This window comes from Ranitomeya imitator, chromosome 2, assembly GCF_032444005.1.
Source record: "Ranitomeya imitator isolate aRanImi1 chromosome 2, aRanImi1.pri, whole genome shotgun sequence".
Classification (NCBI taxonomy): domain Eukaryota; kingdom Metazoa; phylum Chordata; class Amphibia; order Anura; family Dendrobatidae; genus Ranitomeya; species Ranitomeya imitator.
In genome coordinates this window covers 317,678,519-317,698,760 of record NC_091283.1, presented here as the reverse complement: position 1 = coordinate 317,698,760, position 20,242 = coordinate 317,678,519, and the positions used below count along the sequence as shown (strand labels likewise).

Sequence of the window (20,242 nt, the reverse complement as noted above, 5' to 3'; positions counted from 1 at the left end):
GTGGACCATTGGAGCTACTATGAATCCTGACCAGAAGATTACAGAAAATAATATTGCTCCCCATTTCAGGAGAGATTGTGCAGTAATCTGAATTTCTTAGGATCAAAAACAATGTAATTTATGAGGTGGAGTGAATCCATGAAACCAGGGCTGGAGCCAACACATCTCCTGCAGGCGGGAAGAAATGTATATTACAACCATCAGCCACACACAGCTCAGAGATATATCATGGCACCGGTGTGATGGGTTTATGTAGATTATCACAATCCTCCTGGAAGTTAGTCGGTTTTAATACAATTTGAAAAGTCCGGCTAAAGGGAAACTCTGTTATTGTGCAGAAATTCACACTTGGCCTCACTGCACATTTAACCCCTTCATGACCGTGGGATTTTTTGTTTTTCCGTGTTCGTTTTTCACTCCCCTCCTTCCCAGAGCCATAACTTTTTTATTTTTCCGTCAATTTGGCCATGTTAGGGCTTATTTTTTGCGGAACGAGTTGTACTTTTGAACAACATCATTGGTTTTACCATGTCCTGTACTAGAAAACGGGAAAAAAATTCCAAGTGCGGTGAAATTGCAAAAAAAGTGCAATCCAACACTTGTTTTTTGCTTGGCTTTTTTGCTAGGTTCACTAAATGCTAAAACTGACCTGACATTATGATTCTCCAGGTCAGTACGAGTTCATAGACACCAAACATGACCAGGTTATTTTTTACCTACGTGGTGAAAAAAAATTCCAAACTTTGCTATAAAAAAAAAAAAAAAATTGCGCCATTTTCCGATACTCGTAGCGTCTCCATTTTTCATGATCTGGGGTCGGTTGAGGGCTTATTTTTTGCGTGCCGAGATGATGTTTTTAATGATTCCAATTCGGTGCAGATTCGTGCTTTTGATCGCCCGTTATTGCATTTTAATGCAATGTCGCGGCGACCAAAAAAACATAATGCTGGCGTTTCGATTTTTTTTTCTCGTTACGCCGTTTAGCGATCAGGTTAATGCTTTTTTTTATTGATTGGGCGATTCTGAACGTGGCAATACCAAATATATGTAGATTTGATTTTTTTATTGATTTATTTTGATTGGGGCGAAAGGGGGGAGTGATTTAAACTTTTATATTTTTTTTATTTTTTTCACATTAACTTTTTTTTTTACTTTTGCCATGCTTCAATAGCCTCCATGGGAGGCTAGAAGCAGGTACAACTCGATCGCCTCTGCTACATAGCAGCGATCTGCTGTTCGCTGCTATGTAGTAGAAAATCAGGTGTGCTGTGAGCGCCGAGCACAGGGTGGCGCTCACAGCTACCAGCGATCAATAACCATAGAGGTCTCAAGGACCTCTATGGTTACAATGGAGACGCATCATCGACCTCCGATCATGTGACGGGGGTCGGCGATGCCGTCATTTCCGGCCGGATGCGGTAGTTAAATGCTGCTGTCTGCGTTTGACAGCGGCATTTAACTAGTTAATAGTGCCGGGTGAATCGCGATTTCACCCGCCGCTATTGCGGGCACATGTCAGCTGTTCAAAACAGCTGACATATCCCGGCTTTGATGCGGGCTCACCGCCGGAGCCCGCATCAAAGCAGGGGATCTGACCTCGGACGTACTATCCCGTCCGATGTCAGTAAGGGGTTAATGTTGTCGATCATAAAAGTGAAGTTTGGCCAGAAAGACTGGACCTGGTCTTGTAGGGACCATATGATCACATTCAGCAGCACAGAAGGGAGAGAAGGGAGATTCATCTGATAAGATTTCAGGGTTCTAGGAAGCCAACAACATCATTAACCTCCGCTTTCTCTTACAGGCCCATCATCATATTTTTCTTCAAGTGATTTTCTATCTTGTCAGCACATTCTACGTACGCTGTCATTTGGCTTTATAGTTCACAGATCTGAGCAGGTAACAGCGTCTTCTAAACCCAGGGGGTAGGTGGATCCTCCAGGGTGTAAGATCTATAGAAAAGGGCTTTCAATGACCAAAGTCATTAGAACAGTTTTGGGTGGAGGAGAATGTTGTGGTCTAGAGGTAAAATGGTGATCATGGTAATACGGCCGGACTACACCACCGATAAAGCAGCCACAGCCGGTGATGAGAAGAATCTGTGACTTCTCTGCATTTAGTGGTCACTACTCACCTGGGGAGCCATATGTGGGAATCTCCTCTTTACACCGCTCATCACCCCTCACATATGTCTCTGTAGTATTAATATGGGTCAGATCTTCACCCTGAAACAAATATTATAAAAGTCACCGACAGATGGAGAAGTCACATCTATGATCAGCTCTAATCCTGCCACCTCCACCGTTCTCATTACACAAGTATAAAACATATAATACTGGTGGATAAAACAAGACTGAGCACAAGACCTTCACCGGCGTCTACACATCATAGGGGAGATCTCCTGACACCTTCTCTCCATCTACCTGATGATCCTGAGGAGCATTGGGATCTTCTTGGTTACAGTCCTGTGGAAGAAGAGGACGGGGACATCTCTCTGGTGTTGTCCTCTTATTGGGTAGATCTGGAGGAAACACATACAGGGAGTGAATTCATTCTCTACATACAGATAATTATAGGCTGTATGTATTTAGTCCTGTCTATTACCTGGAGATGTGAGGGGCTGGGGAACCTCCATTATGACGTTCTTGTACAGATCTCTGTGTCCTTCTAAATACTCCCACTCCTCCATGGAGAAATAGACAGCGACATCCTGACACCTTATAGGAACCTGACACATACAATGATACAGTCATCCCCCGATCCCTTCATAGCATTACTGTATAATGTCCCAGCAGTGTCACCTCTCCAGTCAGCAGCTCAATCATCTTGTAGGTGAGTTCTAGGATCTTCTGGTCATTGATGTCCTCATGGATCAGGGGGTGAGGTGGAGGCCCCGTGATTGGGCTCAGGGGTCTTCCCCATCCTCCAGACACAGGGTCCTGAAAGTGATCACTAGAGGTCTTCTTCACCACTGTGTAATCCTGGTAATGGAGAGACATTAATAAATCTCAAAACAGACATTTCCAGAGTCCTCACCTCTCCAGTTCCGTCCATCTGTTATTCCCATAGATAAGAATGATGTAATGTGACGTCATCAGAATCTCTCACCTCTCCAGTAAGCCGGAAGAGGATCTCTAGGGTGAGGTGTAATATCCTCTCCGCCATCTTGTCTCTGTTCATATCCATCTTTGATGGGTAAATCAGGAAAATGTTCTTTTGTAGAAGATCTTCACTGAGAGGATCCGATATTGTAGAGACCTGAATGAGAAGATGAGCCGATGTAACATCATAAGAATCCTGTGTAATAATACAATTACTGGAGATAATAAGGGAAACATATGAAGAGATTTATTATTTTACAGTATTTAGTTTCCTTCTTTACATCTACTAATAAATCCTATATATTTAGGCCACAGATAACAAGCAGTTTCTTCCTCGGAGTTGGCAGCTGAATACGTTTCTCATAGACTCATCTTCCATAACGCTAATTCTCGTCTCATTTACCGAGCCTGGAATCGGCATTAGCAATACTGCAGGAGATATTCATTACACGCGACAGGAGAAATAACTACTTCATGATGAGGACGACATCTTCATCTTCTACTACGGCTCTGAGACAGATTTGGCCAGAGTCGGTCACTGACTCCATCACCACCGTCTGTCTATATGAAGGTTTCCCGTCTTCCCCGCACTGTAATCTTCTATCACGTTAGATCTCAGCTCTGATTCACACACAGAACTTTGAGGCTTTTAGAAAAGTTTTTTGTTTCCACAATCAACGTGGACAGAAATGATCTGATCCCAAAGTCTCCATGTACAGAGATTTATGGGGTTTATTTCTGGCCTTAGGCTTTCCAATATTACAGGTAAAACACCAGAAAAAAAACCAGATATTGAAATGTTTCTAAAGAAAATTGGCTCCAACAATTCTTGTAAAAAGAAAAAAACATGGAAAAAGCAGAAGACACATTTTATAATTTTTAACATGTTAAACATTTATTAAAAAGAAATTAATCTTTTTGTGCCCCAGAACATAGATGTGCACCGCGGGGACGGCACAGATGAGGCTTCAACAAAAACCCTGGCAGTTTAACCACTTGCTGCTGTGAAAAGCAAACATGGCATCTAAGAAGGTGACAGAGTTTGGCTGAATGCCCCCCACCCCCAAGTACTCGATAGTATGGGGCGGCCTAGTTATTACGATACTTACCATATTTTTCTGACCATAAGACGCACTTTTTTTCCTCCAAATTTTGGAGGAAAGTGTGGGTGCGTCTTATGGTCGGAATGTAGCATGTGGGGAGGGGCAGCAGTGAGTGGGATAACACTGTGATCCCACTTACAGGAGGAAGAAAAATGTCCCAGCTGCCCGGAATCCAGTGCTGGGGAAACCACATGGTCCTGATGATTAAAGTGCAGTGAATATTCATTAGCCGCTTCCCTGCCCACCTGTCAGCTGAGCAGTGAGCAGCAAATGAATAGTCCTTCATTGAAATACGCATGGTTTTCCCAGTGCTGGATTCCTGCAGCAGCAGGGGAGATCTGTGTGTTTGGAGGAGGAGGCAGCAGCAGGGGCCGGAGGGGACAAGATCGCTGCGTACCTGCCTGTGCTGGATGCTGAGGCATAAGGACCTGTGTGATGTCATGAAGAGGGCGGGCTGGAGCATCACATGACGGCACAGAGCCCTACCTCTTCTGATGTCATCACAGGTCCTTCAGACTCCCCACTAGAATCTGCTGGCTTCCTCTTATGACCTGTGCTGTGGAGAGGCAACAAGAGGGAGCGCTCTGTGTGTGCAGTCATGGGAGGCTCCAGCTTTTTACCTCACCACAGTGGCTGGCTGCCACAATTAAAAGGTTAGTTGTTACAACACACAATAAAGAACTCTGCCACTCCTGTGGTGAACTAGAATTCCCAGCATGCCATAGGATCTGCAGGACATGCTGGGAGTTATAGTTCTTCCAATGGGATCTTAAAGCAGCACTCCAGTGTTATTTTCCAGTTCTGGAGTGGTGCTTTAAATATAAGCCCTGTGCCCCCATTCTTATACTCACCCTCCAGCGTCTTCATATAGTACTTTACAGCCACCACACTGGTCCCGCAGCACCATCTTCTACCCGCAGCTTCCAACATAATAACATACTATTATATATAATAACACCACATATAATACTATGTTATTAAATTTTACCACATTTTTTTTTGCTTCAAATATTTTTTTCCCTATTTTCCACCTCTAAAACCTGGGTGCGTCTTAGGCTATGTTCACACTTTGCGGATTCCACTGCGGATTTTTCCACAGCAGAATTCCAAAATCCGCAGTGAAAACCCGTCGCGGTTTTTACTGCGGATTTATCGCAGTTTTTACTGCGGTTTCTTCTGCGGATTTTCATCTGCAGTTTCCGATTGGAGCAGGTGAAAATCCGCAGAAAAGAAGTGATATGCTGCGGAATGTAATCCGCAGCGTTTCCGCGCGGTTTTTTCTGCAGCATGTGCACAGCGTTTTTTTGATTCCCATAGGTTTACATTGTACTGTAAACTCATGGGAAACTGCTGCGGATCCGCAGCGGTCAAATCCACTGCAGATCCGCATAAAAATCCGCAAAGTGTGAACATAGCCTTCTAGTCCGATGCGTCTTATAGTCCGAAAAATACGATACATGCCTAATAATGGGGTCTGGGCTGCAATGTATGGAGGTCTATTAGGCCAGAGGCAGCGTCCAATAAGTTACCTTTTACCGCCCCCATACACATTAGACTAGACATTAGACATTTCGGGGGTTTGGGCGACTATATAATGTATTTGGGGCCTCCCGACAGATGATGTCAGGGCAGAGAAGGATCTGACATCCTGAATTTCAGAGGATAATCAGTTTGTTCTTCCTGTACATAATCCTCCGCTAGAGGAGTCTGGAGGCGACTCTCTCATACAGACCCCAGGAAAGCTGGAATATTTGTGTGTATGGGGGAGTCGCGAGAGATGGCAGTCTGCCAAATGACCGTTCAGCCAACTCTAATCTCATGTGTATGGGGCCGTTAGTATTATACTGACAGCAGTGATGATACATGGCACTACAGTAGTACAGGGCATCACCGAAGCCATCAGAGGCTTGTATGTTGTACGATCGCACTGATCAGAGGTGTTTAACAAAGGGTTAAAGTGAAAAACATCATTGTTTCAGCAACAAGAAATATCCATCACTATATGGAAAGCAGAGTCACTGCACAATGTTAGTTAAGTCTCGTCCATAACTACTTTATTATACTCTATTATCCTGTACACAGTGGAGGAGATAGAAATCACAGGTCCGACAGCAACAGCTGGAATTGGGCCCTCCAACGTAAAGAAAAAAAATCTATATATATATAAAGCTGAGTGTGTGTGTGTGTGTGTGTGTGTGTGTTTGTTTATGTGTGTGTGACAAGCCACAACCATTCCACATAGCAACCAATCACTAAGCATCTTTCCTTTCACTAGAACTGTTTAACCCCTTAACCCCCAAGGGTGGTTTGCACGTTAAAGGGAACCTGTCACCCCGTTTTTTGAGATTGAGCTATAAATACTGTTAAATAGGGCCTGCGCTGTGTGTTCCTATAGTGTATGTAGTGTACCCCGATTCCCCATGTATGCTGAGAAATAACTTACCAAAGTCGCCGTTTTCGCCTGTCAATCAGGCTGGTCAGGTCGGGAGGGCGTGGTGACATCGCTGGTTCTTCCTCAGCTTTACGTTGGTGGCGTAGTGGTGAAGACACAGCGCGCGATCTGCGCTGTCATCCCTTTCGTCGGTGGGGGCGGCCATCTTCCTGGGGCCGCGCGTGCGCAGATCGAGTGCTCTGCTGCACGGGGCTTCAGGAAAATGGCCGCGGGATGCCGCGCGTGCGCATTAGAGATCGCGGCGGCCATTTTCCCAAAGCCGAGATGCAAACTCGGCTTTGGGAAAATGGCCGCCGCGATCTCTAATGCGCACGCGCGGCATCCCGCGGCCATTTTCCTGAAGCCCCGTGCAGCAGAGCACTCGATCTGCGCACGCGCGGCCCCAGGAAGATGGCCGCCCCCACCGACGAAAGGGATGACAGCGCAGATCGCGCGCTGTGTCTTCACCACTACGCCACTACGCCACCAACGTAAAGCTGAGGAAGAACCAGCGATGTCACCACGCCCTCCCGACCTGACCAGCCTGATTGACAGGCGAAAACGGCGACTTTGGTAAGTTATTTCTCAGCATACATGGGGAATCGGGGTACACTACATACACTATAGGAACACACAGCGCAGGCCCTATTTAACAGTATTTATAGCTCAATCTCAAAAAACGGGGTGACAGGTTCCCTTTAATGACCGGGCCAATTTTTACAATTCTGACCACTGTTGTGAATTCTGCTCTTGAGGTCCCTCCGGTGGTTGTAGGTGGGAATGCAGTTGTCTCTGAGTCACAGTCCTGGCCAGGTGTATCTGATGATTACAATTCGGACTGGGATATTTAGATGTGCCGGATCCTTTAGCCCTTGCCAGTTGTCATTGTTTCTTGTGAAGTGATGGTTCACTTTCTGGCTTCTCCTGCCTGCTGCCAAATTCAGCAAAGATAAGTGTTTTGTTCTTTGAATCTGTTGCACACGGCTGTGTGCTTGTTTTTGTTTTATTCCTGCTCTGATTGTAGGATTCACTGGAGTTGCAGATTTACTCTCCTACATCTATTAGTTAGATGTAGGAAGTTTTTGTAATTTCTGCTGTGGATGTTTTGAATGGTTTTTTACTGACAGCACAGAACTCTGTTCTTTCCTGTCCTATCTAGCTAGTTCGGCCTCCTGTGCTAATTCTGTTTTCTGCCTGTGTATGTTTTTTCCCTCTCCGACTCACCGCCAATATTTGTGGGGGGCTGTCTATCCTTTGGGGATTTTCTCTGAGGCAAGATAGTATTCCTCTTTCAATCTATAGGGGTAGTTAGTACTCCGGCTGTGACGAGGTGTCTAGATGTATTAGGTACACTCCACGGCTACTTCTAGTTGCGGTGTTAAGTTCAGGATTGCGGTCAGTATAGTGGCCACCTTCTCCAGTGAAAGTTCTCATGCAGCTCCGAAGTCACCGGATCATAACAGTACAACTGGCCAACAATGAGTTAAATGCATCTCAGAAGAAGGGAAGGAAGCTCTTGAGCCATTTTTTTTTCTCCAGTCTGTTGTGTGTTCTCGTCCCTCTTTACATCTGGGTGACTGACGAGCCCTGTGCAAGCATGAATGTTCAGGATTTGGCCTCTCGTGTAGACCAGATTGCTGCTGAGGTGCAAGGTATTTCTGAGTATATTTTGCAGACACCTGCTTTAGAACCAATGATTCCTACTCCTGATTTATTTTCTGGTGACAGGTCTAAATTTGAGTTTCAAAAATAACTGTAAACTTTTTTTTGCCCTGAGACCTCGATCTTCTGGTGATTCCATTCAGCAGGTAGAGATCGTTATATCACTGCTGCGTGGCGACCCGCAGGATTGGGCGTTTTCTCTGGAATCTGGAAATCCGGCTTTATTAAATATTGATTCCTTTTTTCAGGCTTTAGGATTATTGTATGATGAGCCTAATTCTGTGGATCAAGCTGAGAAGACCTTGTTGGCCCTGTCAGGGTCAAGAGGCGGCAGAATTGTATTGTCAAAAATTCAGAAAATGGTCGGTGTTGACTAAATGGAATAATGACGCTTTAGCGGCAATTTTCAGAAGGGGGCTTTCTGAAACCGTTAAAGATGTTATGGTGGGGTTTCCCACGCCTTCCGGTCTGAGTGAATCTATGTCTCTGGCCATTCAGATTGACCGACGCCTGCGGGAGCGCAGAACTGTGCGTGCTGTGGAGTTATCGTCAGAGCAGATTCCTGAGCCTATGCAATGTGATAGATTTCTGTCTAGAACGGAACGACAAGGCTTCAGACGTCAAAACAGGTTGTGTTATTATTGTGGCGATGCTTCTCATATCATTTCTGTCTGCCCTAAGCGGACTAAGAGGATCGTCAGTTCAATTACCATCAGTACTATACAACCTAAATTTTTATTATCTGTGTCCTTGATCTGCTCATTGTCATCATTTTCTGTCATGTCATTTGTGGATTCAGGCGCCGCCTTGAATTTGATGGATTTAGAACTTGCCAAGCGTTGTGGTTTTCCCTTGCAGCCTTTGCAGAACCCTATTCCTTTAAGGGGCATTGATGCTACACCCTTGGCTAAAAATAAGCCCCAGTTTTGGACACAGGTAACCATGCGCATGGCGCCAGCCCATCAGGAAGATATTCGATTTCTGGTGTTGCAAAACTTGCATGATATTGTCGTGCTGGGTTTTCCGTGGTTGCAGGTACATAATCCTGTGTTGGACTGGAGATCCATGCCTGTGACTAGTTGGGGTTGTCAGGGGGTTCATAATGATGTTCCTTTGATGTCAATCTCCTCTTCTTCACCTTCTGAGATTCCAGAGTTTTTGTCTGATTTTCAGGATGTATTCGATGAGCCCAAGTCCAGTTTTCTTCCGCCGCACAGGGACTGTGATTGTGCTATTGACTTGATTCCAGGCTGTAAGTTTCCTAAGGGTCGACTTTTTAACCTATCTGTGCCTGAACATACCGCCATGCGGAGCTATATTAAGGAGTCTTTGGAGAAAGGGCATATTCGACCATCTTCCTCACCGTTGGGAGCAGGGTTCTTTTTTGTTGCTAAAAAAGATGGTTCCTTAAGACCCTGTATAGATTATCGCCTCTTGAATAAAATCACGGTCAAGTTTCAATACCCTTTACCTTTGCTTCCCGATTTGTTTGCTAGGATTAAGGGAGCTAGTTGTTTACGAAGATTGACCTTCGAGGGGCATATAATCTGGTTCGTATTAAGCAGGGTGATGAATGGAAAACTACGTTTAACACGCCCGAAGGCCATTTTGAATACCTTGTGATGCCATTCGGACTCTCTAATGCTCCATCTGTTTTTCAGTCCTTCATGAATGATATTTTTCGGACTTATCTTGATAAATTTTTGATTGTATATTTGGACGATATTTTGATTTTTTCCGATGACTGGGAGTCTCATGTACAACAGGTCAGGAGAGTATTTCAGATCCTTCATGACAATGCCCTGTTTGTAAAGGGGTCTAAGTGTCTCTTTGGGGTGCAGAAAGTCTCTTTTTTGGGCTTCATTTTTTCTCCCTCGTCTATAGAGATGGATCCGGTTAAGGTTCAGGCCATTCATGATTGGATTCAGCCCACATCCGTGAAGAGCCTTCAGAAATTTTTGGGTTTTGCAAATTTTTATCGCCGTTTCATTGCTACTTTTTCTAGCGTGGTTAAACCCTTGACCGATTTGACGAAGAAGGGCGCTGATGTGGCGAATTGGTCCTCTGCGGCTGTCTCTGCCTTTCATGAGCTTAAACGTCGATTTACTTCTGCTCCTGTGTTGCGTTAACCGGATGTTTCTCTTCCTTTTCAGGTTGAGGTTGACGCTTCTGAGATTGGGGCAGGGGCCGTTTTGTCTCAGAGGGATCCTGTTGGTTCCTTAATGAAACCGTGTGCCTTCTTTTCCCGTAAATTTTCGCCTGCTGAACGCAATTATGATGTCGGCAATCGGGAGTTGTTGGCTATGAAGTGGGCGTTTGAGGAGTGGCGACATTGGCTTGAAGGAGCTAAGCACCGTAATGTGGTCTTGACCGATCATAAGAATTTGATTTACCTCGAGTCTGCCTAACGGCTGAATCCTAGACAGGCTCGATGGTCCTAGTTTTTTTTTCCGTTTTGATTTTGTGGTCTCGTACCTTCTGGGTTCTAAGAATATTAAGGCTGATGCCCTCTCTAGGAGTTTTTTGCCTGATTCTCCTGAGATCTTGGAGCCGGTCGGTATTCTGAAAGAAGGGGTGGTCCTTTCTGCCATTTCCCCTGATTTACGACGGGTTCTTCAGGAATTTCAAGCTGATAAACCTGACCGCTGTCCTGTGGGGAAACTGTTTGTTCCTGACAGGTGGACTAGTAGAGTGATTTCTGAGGTTCACTGTTCCGTGTTGGCTGGTCATCCTGGCATTTTTGGTACGAGATTTGGTTGGTAGGTCATTTTGGTGGCCTTCATTGTCAAGTGATGTGCGTTCTTTTGTGCAGTCCTGTGGGACTTGTGCGCGGGCTAAGCCTTGTTGTTCCCGTGCTAGTGGGTTGCTTTTGCCATTGCCTATTCCTGAGAGGCCCTGGACGCATATTTCGATGGATTTTATTTCTGATCTTCCGGTCTCCCAGAAGATGTCTGTTATCTGGGTTGTTTGTGACCGGTTTTCTAAGATGGTTCATTTGGTGCCCTTGCCTAAATTGCCTTCCTCTTCAGATTTGGTTCCGTTGTTTTTTCAGCATGTGGTTCGTTTGCATGGGATTCCGGAGAATATTGTGTCCGACAGAGGTTCCCAGTTTGTTTCTAGGTTTTGGCGGGCCTTTTGTGCTAGGCTGGGCATTGATTTGTCTTTTTCTTCTGCGTTTCATCCTCAGACAAATGGCCAGATCGAGCGCACTAATCAGACCTTGGAGACGTATTTGAGATGCTTTGTGTCTGCTGATCAGGATGATTGGGTGGCTTTCTTGCCATTGGCCGAGTTCGCCCTTAACCCCTTAATCCCATATGACGTACTATCCCGTCGAGGTGGTAATTTCCCACCGACGGGATAGTACATCATAGGCGATCGGCCGCGCTCACGGAGGGAGCACGGCCGATCGCGGCCGGGCGTCAGCTGCCTATCACAGCTGACATCCGGCACTATGTGCCAGGAGCGGTCACGGACCACCACCGGCACATTAACCCCCGGCACACCGCGATCAAACATGATCGCGATGTGCCGGCGGTATAGGGAAGCATCGCGCAGGGAGGGGGCTCCCTGCGGGCTTCCCTGAGCCCTCAGCAGCAACGCGATGTGATCGCGTTGCTGCGAGGGTCTCCTACCTCCTTCCTCCTTGCTGGACCCGGATCCAAGATGGCCGCGGCATCCGGGTCCTGCAGGGAGGGAGGTGACTTACCAAGTGCCTGCTCAGAGCAGGCACTTGGTAACGCTGCACTGCTCTCAGACAGATCGGTGATCTGTCAGAGTGCTGTGCAAACTGGCAGATCACCAATCTGTACTGTCCCCCCCTGGGACAAAGTAAAAAAGTTAAAAAAAATTTTTTCCAAATGTGTAAAAAAAATAAAAAAAAATATTCCTAAATAATGAAAAAAAAAAATATTATTCCTATAAATACATTTCTTTATCTAAATAATAAAAAAAACAATAAAAGTACACATATTTAGTATCGCCGCTTCCGTAACGACCCGACCTATAAAACTGGCCCACTAGTTAACCCCTTCAGTAAACACCGTAAGAAAAAAAAAAAAAACGAGGCAAAAAACAACGCTTTATTATCATACTGCCAAACAAAAAGTGGAATAACACACAATCAAAAAGACAGATATAAATAACCATGGTACCGCTAAAAGCATCATCTTGTCCCGCAAAAAACGAGCCACCATACAGCATCATCAGCGAAAAAATAAAAAAGTTATAGTCCTGAGAATAAAGCGATGCAAAAATAATTATTTTTTCTATAAAATAGTTTTTATCGTATAAAAGCGCCAAAACATAAAAAATGATTTAAATGAGGTATCGCTGTAATCGTACTGACCCGAAGAATAAAACTGCTTTATCAATTTTACCAAACGCGGAACGGTATAAACGCCTCCCCCAAAAGAAATTCATGAATAGCTGGTTTTTGGTCATTCTGCCTCACAAATCGTAATAAAAAGCGATCTAAAAATGTCACGTGCCTGAAAATATTACCAATAAAAACGTCACTCGTCCCGCAAGAAACAAGACCTCACATGACTCTGTGGACCAAAATATGGAAAAATTATAGCTCTCAAAATGTGGTAACGCAAAAAATATTTTTTGCAATAAAAAGCGTCTTTCAGTGTGTGACGGCTGCCAATCATAAAAATCCGCTAAAAAACCCGCTATAAAAGTAAATGAAAAAAATGTATTTATTTCCATTTTCCCATTAGGGTTAGGGCTAGGGTTAGGGTTAGGGCTAGGGTTAGGGCTAGGGCTAGGGCCACAGTTAGGGTTGGGGCTAAAGTTCGGGTTAGGGTTGGGGCTAAAGTTACGGTTAGGGTTTAGATTACATTTACAGTTGGGAATAGGGTTGGGATTAGGGTTAGGGGTGTGTCAGGGTTAGAGGTGTGGTTAGGGTTACTGTTGGGATTAGGGTTAGGGTTGTGTTTAGATTAGGGTTTCAGTTATAATTGAGGGGTTTCCACTGTTTAGGCACATCAGGGGCTCTCCTAACGCGACATGGCGTCCGATCTCAATTCCAGCCAATTCTGCGTTGAAAAAGTAAAACAGTGCTCCTTCCCTTCCGAGCTCTCCCGTGTGCCCAAACAGGGGTTTACCCCAACATATGGGGTATCAGCGTACTCAGGACAAATAGGACAACAACTTTTGGGGTCCAATTTCTCCTGTTACCCTTGGGAAAATACAAAACTGGGGGCTAAAAAATATTTTTTGTGGGAAAAAAAGATTTTTTATTTTCAAGGCTCTGCGTTATAAACAGTAGTGAAACACTTGGGGGTTCAAAGCTCTCACAACACATCTAGATGAGTTCCTTAGGGGGTCTACTTTCCAAAATAGTGTCACTTGTGGGGGGTTTCTACTGTTTAGGTACATTAGGGGCTCTGCAAATGCAATGTGACACCTGCAGACCATTCCATCTAAGTCTGCATTCCAAATGGCGCTCCTTCCCTTCCGAGCCCTCCCATGCGGCCAAACGGTGGCTCCCCCCCCCCCCCCACATATGGGGTATCAGCGCACTCAGGACAAATTGGACAACAACTTTTGGGGTCGAATTTTTCTTCTTACCCTCGGGAAAATACAAAACTGGGGGCTAAAAAATAATTTTTGTGGGAATAAATTTGTTTTATTTTTACAGCTCTGCATTATAAACTTCTGTGAAGCCCTTGGTGGGTCAAAGCGCTCAAAACACATCTAAATAAATTCCTTAGGGGGTCTACTTTCCAAAATGGTGTCACTTGTTGGGGGTTTCAACGTTTAGGCACATCAGTGGCTCTCCAAATGCAACATGGTGTCCCATCTCAATTCCTGTCAATTTTGCATTGAAAAGTCAAACGGCGCTCCTTCCCTTCTGAGCTCTCCCATGCGCCCAAAGAGTGGTTTACCCCCACATATGGGGTATCAGCGTACTCAGGACAAATTGTACAACAACTTTTGGGGTCCAATTTCTTCTCTTACCCTTGGGAAAATAAAAAATTGGAGGCGAAAAGATAATTTTTGTGAAAAATATGATTTTTTATTTTTACGGTTCTGCATTACAAACTTCTGTGAAGCACTTGGTGGGTCAAAGTGCTCACCACACCTCTAGAAAAGTTCCTTAGGGGGTCTACTTTCCAAAATGGTGTCACTTGTGGGGGGTTTCAATGTTTAGGCACATCAGGGGCTCTCCAAAAGCAACATGGTGTCCCATCTCGATTCCAGTCAATTTTGCATTGAAAAGTCAAATGGCGCTCCTTCGCTTCCGAGCTCTGTCATGCGCCCAAACAGTGGTTTACCCCCACATATGGGGTATCGTTGTACTCAGGACAAATTGTACAACTTTTGGGGTCCATTTCTCCTGTTACCCTTGGTAAAATAAAACAAATTGGAGCTGAAGTAAATTTTTTGTGAAAAAAAGTTAAATGTTCATTTTTATTTAAACATTCCAAAAATTCCTGTGAAGCACCAGAAGGGTTAATAAACTTCTTGAATATGGTTTTGAGCACCTTGAGGGGTGCAGTTTTTAGAATGGTGTCACACTTGGGTATTTTCTATCATATAGACCCCTCAAAATGACTTCAAATGAGATGTGGTCCCTAAAAAAAAAATGGTGTTGTAAAAATGAGAAATTGCTGGTCAACTTTTAACCCTTATAACTCCCTAACAGAAAAAAATTTTGGTTCCAAAATTGTGCTGATGTAAAGTAAACATGTGGGAAATGTTACTTATTAAGTATTTTGTGTGACATATCTCTGTGATTTAATTGCATAAAAATTCAAAGTTGGAAAATTGCGAAATTTTCATAATTTTCGCCAAATTTCCGTTTTTTTTTCACAAACAAACGCAGGTACTATCAAATAATTTTTACCACTATCATGAAGTACAATATGTCCCGAGAAAACAATGTCAGAATCACTGGGATCTGTTGAAGCGTTCCAGAGTTATAACCTCATAAAGGGACAGTGGTCAGAATTGTAAAAATTGGCCCGGTCATTAACGTGGAAACCACCCTCAGGGCTTAAGGGGTTAATAATCGAGCTAGTTCTGCTACCTTGGTTTCGCCTTTCTTTTGTAATTTTGGTTTTCATCCTCGTTTTTCTTCTGGGCAGGTTGAGCCTTCTGATTGTCCTGGTGTGGTGGACAAGTTGGTGTTGGCTCAGGAGGAGACTCAGCGTTTTGCTAATCATCGTCGGTGTGTTGGTTCCCGGCTTCGGGTTGGGGATTTGGTCTGGTTGTCCTCCCGTCATGTTCCTATGAAGGTTTCTTCTCCTAAATTTAAGCCTCGGTTTATTGGTCCTTACAGGATTTCTGAGATTATTAATCTGGTGTCTTTTTGACTGGCGCTTCCGGCCTCTTTTGCTATCCATAATGTTTTCCATAGATCTTTGCTGCGGAAATATGTGGAGCCCATTGTTCCCTCTGTTGATCCTCCGGCCCCTGTGTTGGTTGATGGGGAGTTGGAATATGTTGTTGAGAAGATTTTGGATTCCCGTTTTTCGAGGCGGAAGCTTCAGTACCTGGTCAAATGGAAGGGTTATGGTCAGGAGGATAATTCTTGGGTTTTTGCCTCTGATGTCCATGCTGCTGATTTAGTCCGCGCCTTACATCTAGCTCGTCCTGATCGCCCTGGGGGCCCTGGTGAGGGTTCGATGACCCCTCCTCAAGGGGGGTACTGTTGTGAATTCTGCTCTTGTGGTCCCTCCGGTGGTTGTAGGTGGGAATGCAGTTGTCTCTGAGTCACAGTCCTGGCCAGGTGTATCTGATGATTACAATTCAGACTGGGTTATTTAGATGTGCTGGATCCTTTAGCCCTTGCCAGTTGTCATTGTTTCTTGTGAAGTGATGGTTCACTTTCTGGCTTCTCTTGCCTGCTGCCAAATTCAGCAAAGATAAGTGTTTTGTTCTTTGAATCTGTTGAACATGGCTGTGTGCTTGTTTTTTTGTTTTATTCCTGCTCTGATTGTAGGATTCACTGGAGTTGCAGATTTACTCTCCTACATCTATTAGTTAGATGTAGGAAGTTTTTGTAATTTCTGCTGTGGATGTTTTGAAGGGTTTTTTACTGACAGCACAGAACGCTGTTCTTTCCTGTCCTATCTAGCTAGTTCGGCCTCCTGTGCTAATTCTGTTTTCTGCCTGTGTATGTTTTTTCCCTCTCCGACTCACCGCCAATATTTGTGGGGGGCTGTCTATCCTTTGGGGATTTTCTCTGAGGCAAGATAGTATTCCTCTTTCTATCTTTAGGGGTAGTTAGTACTCCGGCTGTGACGAGGTGTCTAGGTGTGTTAGGTACACTGCACGGCTACTTCTAATTGCGGTGTTAAGTTCAGGATTGCGGTCAGTACAGTAGCCACGATCTCCAGTGAGATCTCATGCAGCTCCGAAGTCACCGGATCATAACAGACCACTGTCCCTTTATGAGGTTATAACTCTGGAACGCTTCAACGGATTCTGATGATTTTGACAATGTGTTCTCGTGACATATTGTACTTCATGACAGTGGTAAACTTATCTTTGATATTTCGCAATTTTCCAACTTTAAATTTTTATGACCTTAAATCACAGAGACGTGTCACACAAAATACTTAATAAGTAACATTTTCCACATGTCTACTTAACATCAGCACAATTTTGGAACCAATTTTTTTTGTTAGGGAGTTATAAGGGTTAAGTTGACCAGCAATTTCTCATTTTTACAACACCATTTTTTTTTTAGGGACCACATCTCATTTGAATTCATTGAGGGGTTTATATGATAGAAAATACCCAAGTGTGACACCATTCTAAAAACTGCACCCCTCAAGGTGCTCAAAACCACATTCAAGAAGTTTATTAACCCTTCAGATGTTTCACAGGAATTTTTGGAATGTTTTAAAAAAATAAATGAACATTTAATTTTTTTTTTTCACAAAAAATTTACTTCAGCTCCAGTTTGTTTTATTTTACCAAGGGTAAGAGGAGAAATTGGACCCCAAAAGTTGTTCTACAATTGGTCCTGAGTACGCTGATACCCCATATGTGGGGGGAACCACCGTTTGGGCGCATGGCAGAGCTCGGAAGGGAAGGAGCGCCATTTGGAATGCAGACTTAGATGGAATGGTCTGCAGGCGTCACGTTGCATTTGCAGAGCCCCTGATGTACCTAAACAGTAGAAACCCCCACACATGACACCATATTAGAAACTAGACCCCCCAAGGAACTTATCTAGATGTGTTTTGACAGCTTTGAACCCCCAGGTGTTTCACTACAGTTTATAATGCAGAGTCGTGAAAATAAAAAAAAAATTCCCACAAAAATGATTTTTAGCCCCCCAAATTTTAATTTTCTCAAGGGTAACAAGAGAAATTGGACCCCAATAGTTGTTGTCCATATTGTCCTGAGTACGCTGATACCCCATATGTTGGGGTAAACCCCTGTTTGGGCGTACGGGAGAGCTCGGAAGGGAAGGAGCACTGTTTTACTTTTTCAACGCAGAATTGACTGGAATTGAGATTGGACGCCATGTCGCGTTTGTAGAGCCCTTATGTGCCTAAACAGTGGAAACCCCCCAATTCTAACTGAAACCCTATCCCAAACACACCCCTAACCCTAATCCCAACCATAGCCCTAACCAAAACCCTTAACCCTGACACACCCCTAACCCTAATCCCAACTGTAAATGTAATCGAAACGCTAACCCTAACTTTATCCCCAACCCTAAATTTAGCCTCAACCCTAACTTTAGCTCCAACCCTAACTTTAGCCCCAACCCTAACTGTAGCCCTAACCCTAGCCCCAACCCTAACCCTAACTTTAGCCCCAACCCTAACCCTTACTTTAGCCCTAACCCTAACTTTAGCCCTAACCCTTGCTGTAGCCCTAACCCTAGCCCCAACCCTAATCCCAACCCCAACCCTAACCCTAGCCCCAACTCTAACCCTAACCCTAGCCCCAACTCTAACCCCAACCCCAACCCTAACCCTAATAGTAAAATGGAAATAAATTCATTTTTTTAACATTTTATGTTTCCCTAACTAAGGGGGTGATGAAGGGGGGTTGGATTTACTTTTATAGCGGGTTTTCTAGCGGATTTTTATGATTGGCAGCCGTCACACACTAAAAGACGCTTTTTATTGCAAAAAATATTTTCAGCGCTACCAGCTTTTGAGACCTATAATTTTTCCATATTTTGGTCCACAGAGTCATGTGAGGTCTTGTTTTTTGCGGGACGAGTTTTTATTGGTAACATTTTCGGGCACGTGACATTTTTTGATCGCTTTTTATTCCAATTTTTGTGAGGCAGAATGACCAAAAACCAGCTACTCATTAATTTTTTTTGGGGGGAGGCGTTTATACGTTTATTCCACGTTTGGTAAAATGGATAAAGCAGTTTATTCTTCAGGTCAGTACGATTACAGCGATACCTCATTACTTTTTTTATGTTTTGGCGCTTTTTATACGATAAAAACTATTTTATAGAAAAAATAATTATTTTTGCATCGCTTTATTTTGAGGACTAACTTTTTTATTTTTTTGCTGATGATGCTGTATGGCGGCTCGTTTTTTGCGGGACAAGATGACATTTTCAGTGGTATCATGGTTATTTATATCTGTCTCTTTGATCGCGTGTTATTCCACTTTTTGCTCGGCGGTATGATAATAAAGCGTTGTTTTTTGCCTCTTTTTTTTTCTTTACGGTGTTCACTGAAGGGGTAAACTAGTGGGACAGTTTCATAGGTCGGGTCGTTACGGACGCGCCGATACTAAATATGTGTACTTTTATTGTTTTTTTTTATTATTATTTAGATAAAGAAATGTATTTATGGGAACAATATATATATATATATATTTTTTTTCTTTATTTAGGAATTTATTTATTTTTTTACACATGTAAAAAAAATTTTTTTACTTTTTTACTTTGTCCCAGGGGGGGACATCACTGTATAGTGACAGATTGCTGATCTGACACTTTGCAGAGCACTGTGTCAGATCAGCGATCTGGCATGCCCTGCTCCGTGGTTACCAGCGCCTGCTCTGGACCCGGAAGTACTCCCAGCAGGACCCGGAAGTAGCCCCGCTGCTATTTTGGATCCGGGGCCTGCAGGGAGGAGACGCTGGGTACAAGGTGAGCACATCGCCTTGTACCGATCATCTCAGGGAAGCCCGCAGGGAGCCCCCTCCCTGCGCGATACTTCCCTATGCTCCCGGAACAACATGATCATGTTTGATCGCGGTGTGCCGGGGGTTAATGTGCCGGGAGCGGTCCGTGACCGCTTCTGGCACATAGTGCCAGATGTCAGCTGCGATAGGCAGCTGACACTCGGCCGCGCTACCCCTGTGAGCGCGGCCGATCGCATATGACGTACTATCCCGTCACTGGGAATGAAGTCCCAGGTCACCTTGACGGGATAGTACGTCATATGGGATTAAGGGGTTAAAAAGCCATAAATACCACATACAGTACAAGGGACAAATATCGTCACACCATGACCAGACCACATATTACCACCACATAGTGACCGAATAATACCACATACAAGGAACAAATACCGCCACACCATGACCAGACCACATATTACCACCACATAGTGACTGAATAATACCACTTACAAGTAACAAATATAGTGATGAGTAGTGTTGAGCGATACCGTCCGATACTTGAAAGTATCGGATAGTATCGGCCGATACCCGAAAAGTATCGGATATCGCCGATACCGATACCAATACAAGTCAATGGGACACTAAGTATCGGAAGGTATCCTGATGGTTCCCAGGGTCTGAAGGAGAGGAAACTCTCCTTCAGGCCCTGGGATCCATATTAATGTGTAAAATAAAGAATTAAAATAAAAAATATTGATATATTCACCTCTCCGGCGGCCCCTGGACATCACCGCGGGTAACCGGCAGGCTTCTTTGTTTAAAATGAGCGCGTTTAGGACCTGAGAATGACGTCGCGGCTTGTGATTGGTCGCGTGGCG

At 44.2% G+C, this 20,242-nt stretch overlaps 1 protein-coding gene across 1 annotated transcript in view; it reads right to left on the bottom strand.

Annotated features, from left to right (window-relative positions):
• The window catches only part of LOC138663454 (oocyte zinc finger protein XlCOF6-like), an 84,401-nt gene that overhangs the window by 26,384 nt on the left and 37,775 nt on the right, over window positions 1–20,242 (bottom strand). Inside the window, exons 2-6 of the mRNA XM_069749663.1 lie at window positions 3,109–3,258; window positions 2,802–2,981; window positions 2,605–2,728; window positions 2,424–2,521; window positions 2,135–2,225 (exon numbers count right to left, since the gene is read on the bottom strand). Coding sequence (XP_069605764.1) covers window positions 2,135–2,225; window positions 2,424–2,521; window positions 2,605–2,728; window positions 2,802–2,981; window positions 3,109–3,186 — 571 coding nt within the window. The 5' untranslated portion in view covers window positions 3,187–3,258. The remainder of the gene's footprint in view (window positions 1–2,134; window positions 2,226–2,423; window positions 2,522–2,604; window positions 2,729–2,801; window positions 2,982–3,108; window positions 3,259–20,242) is intronic.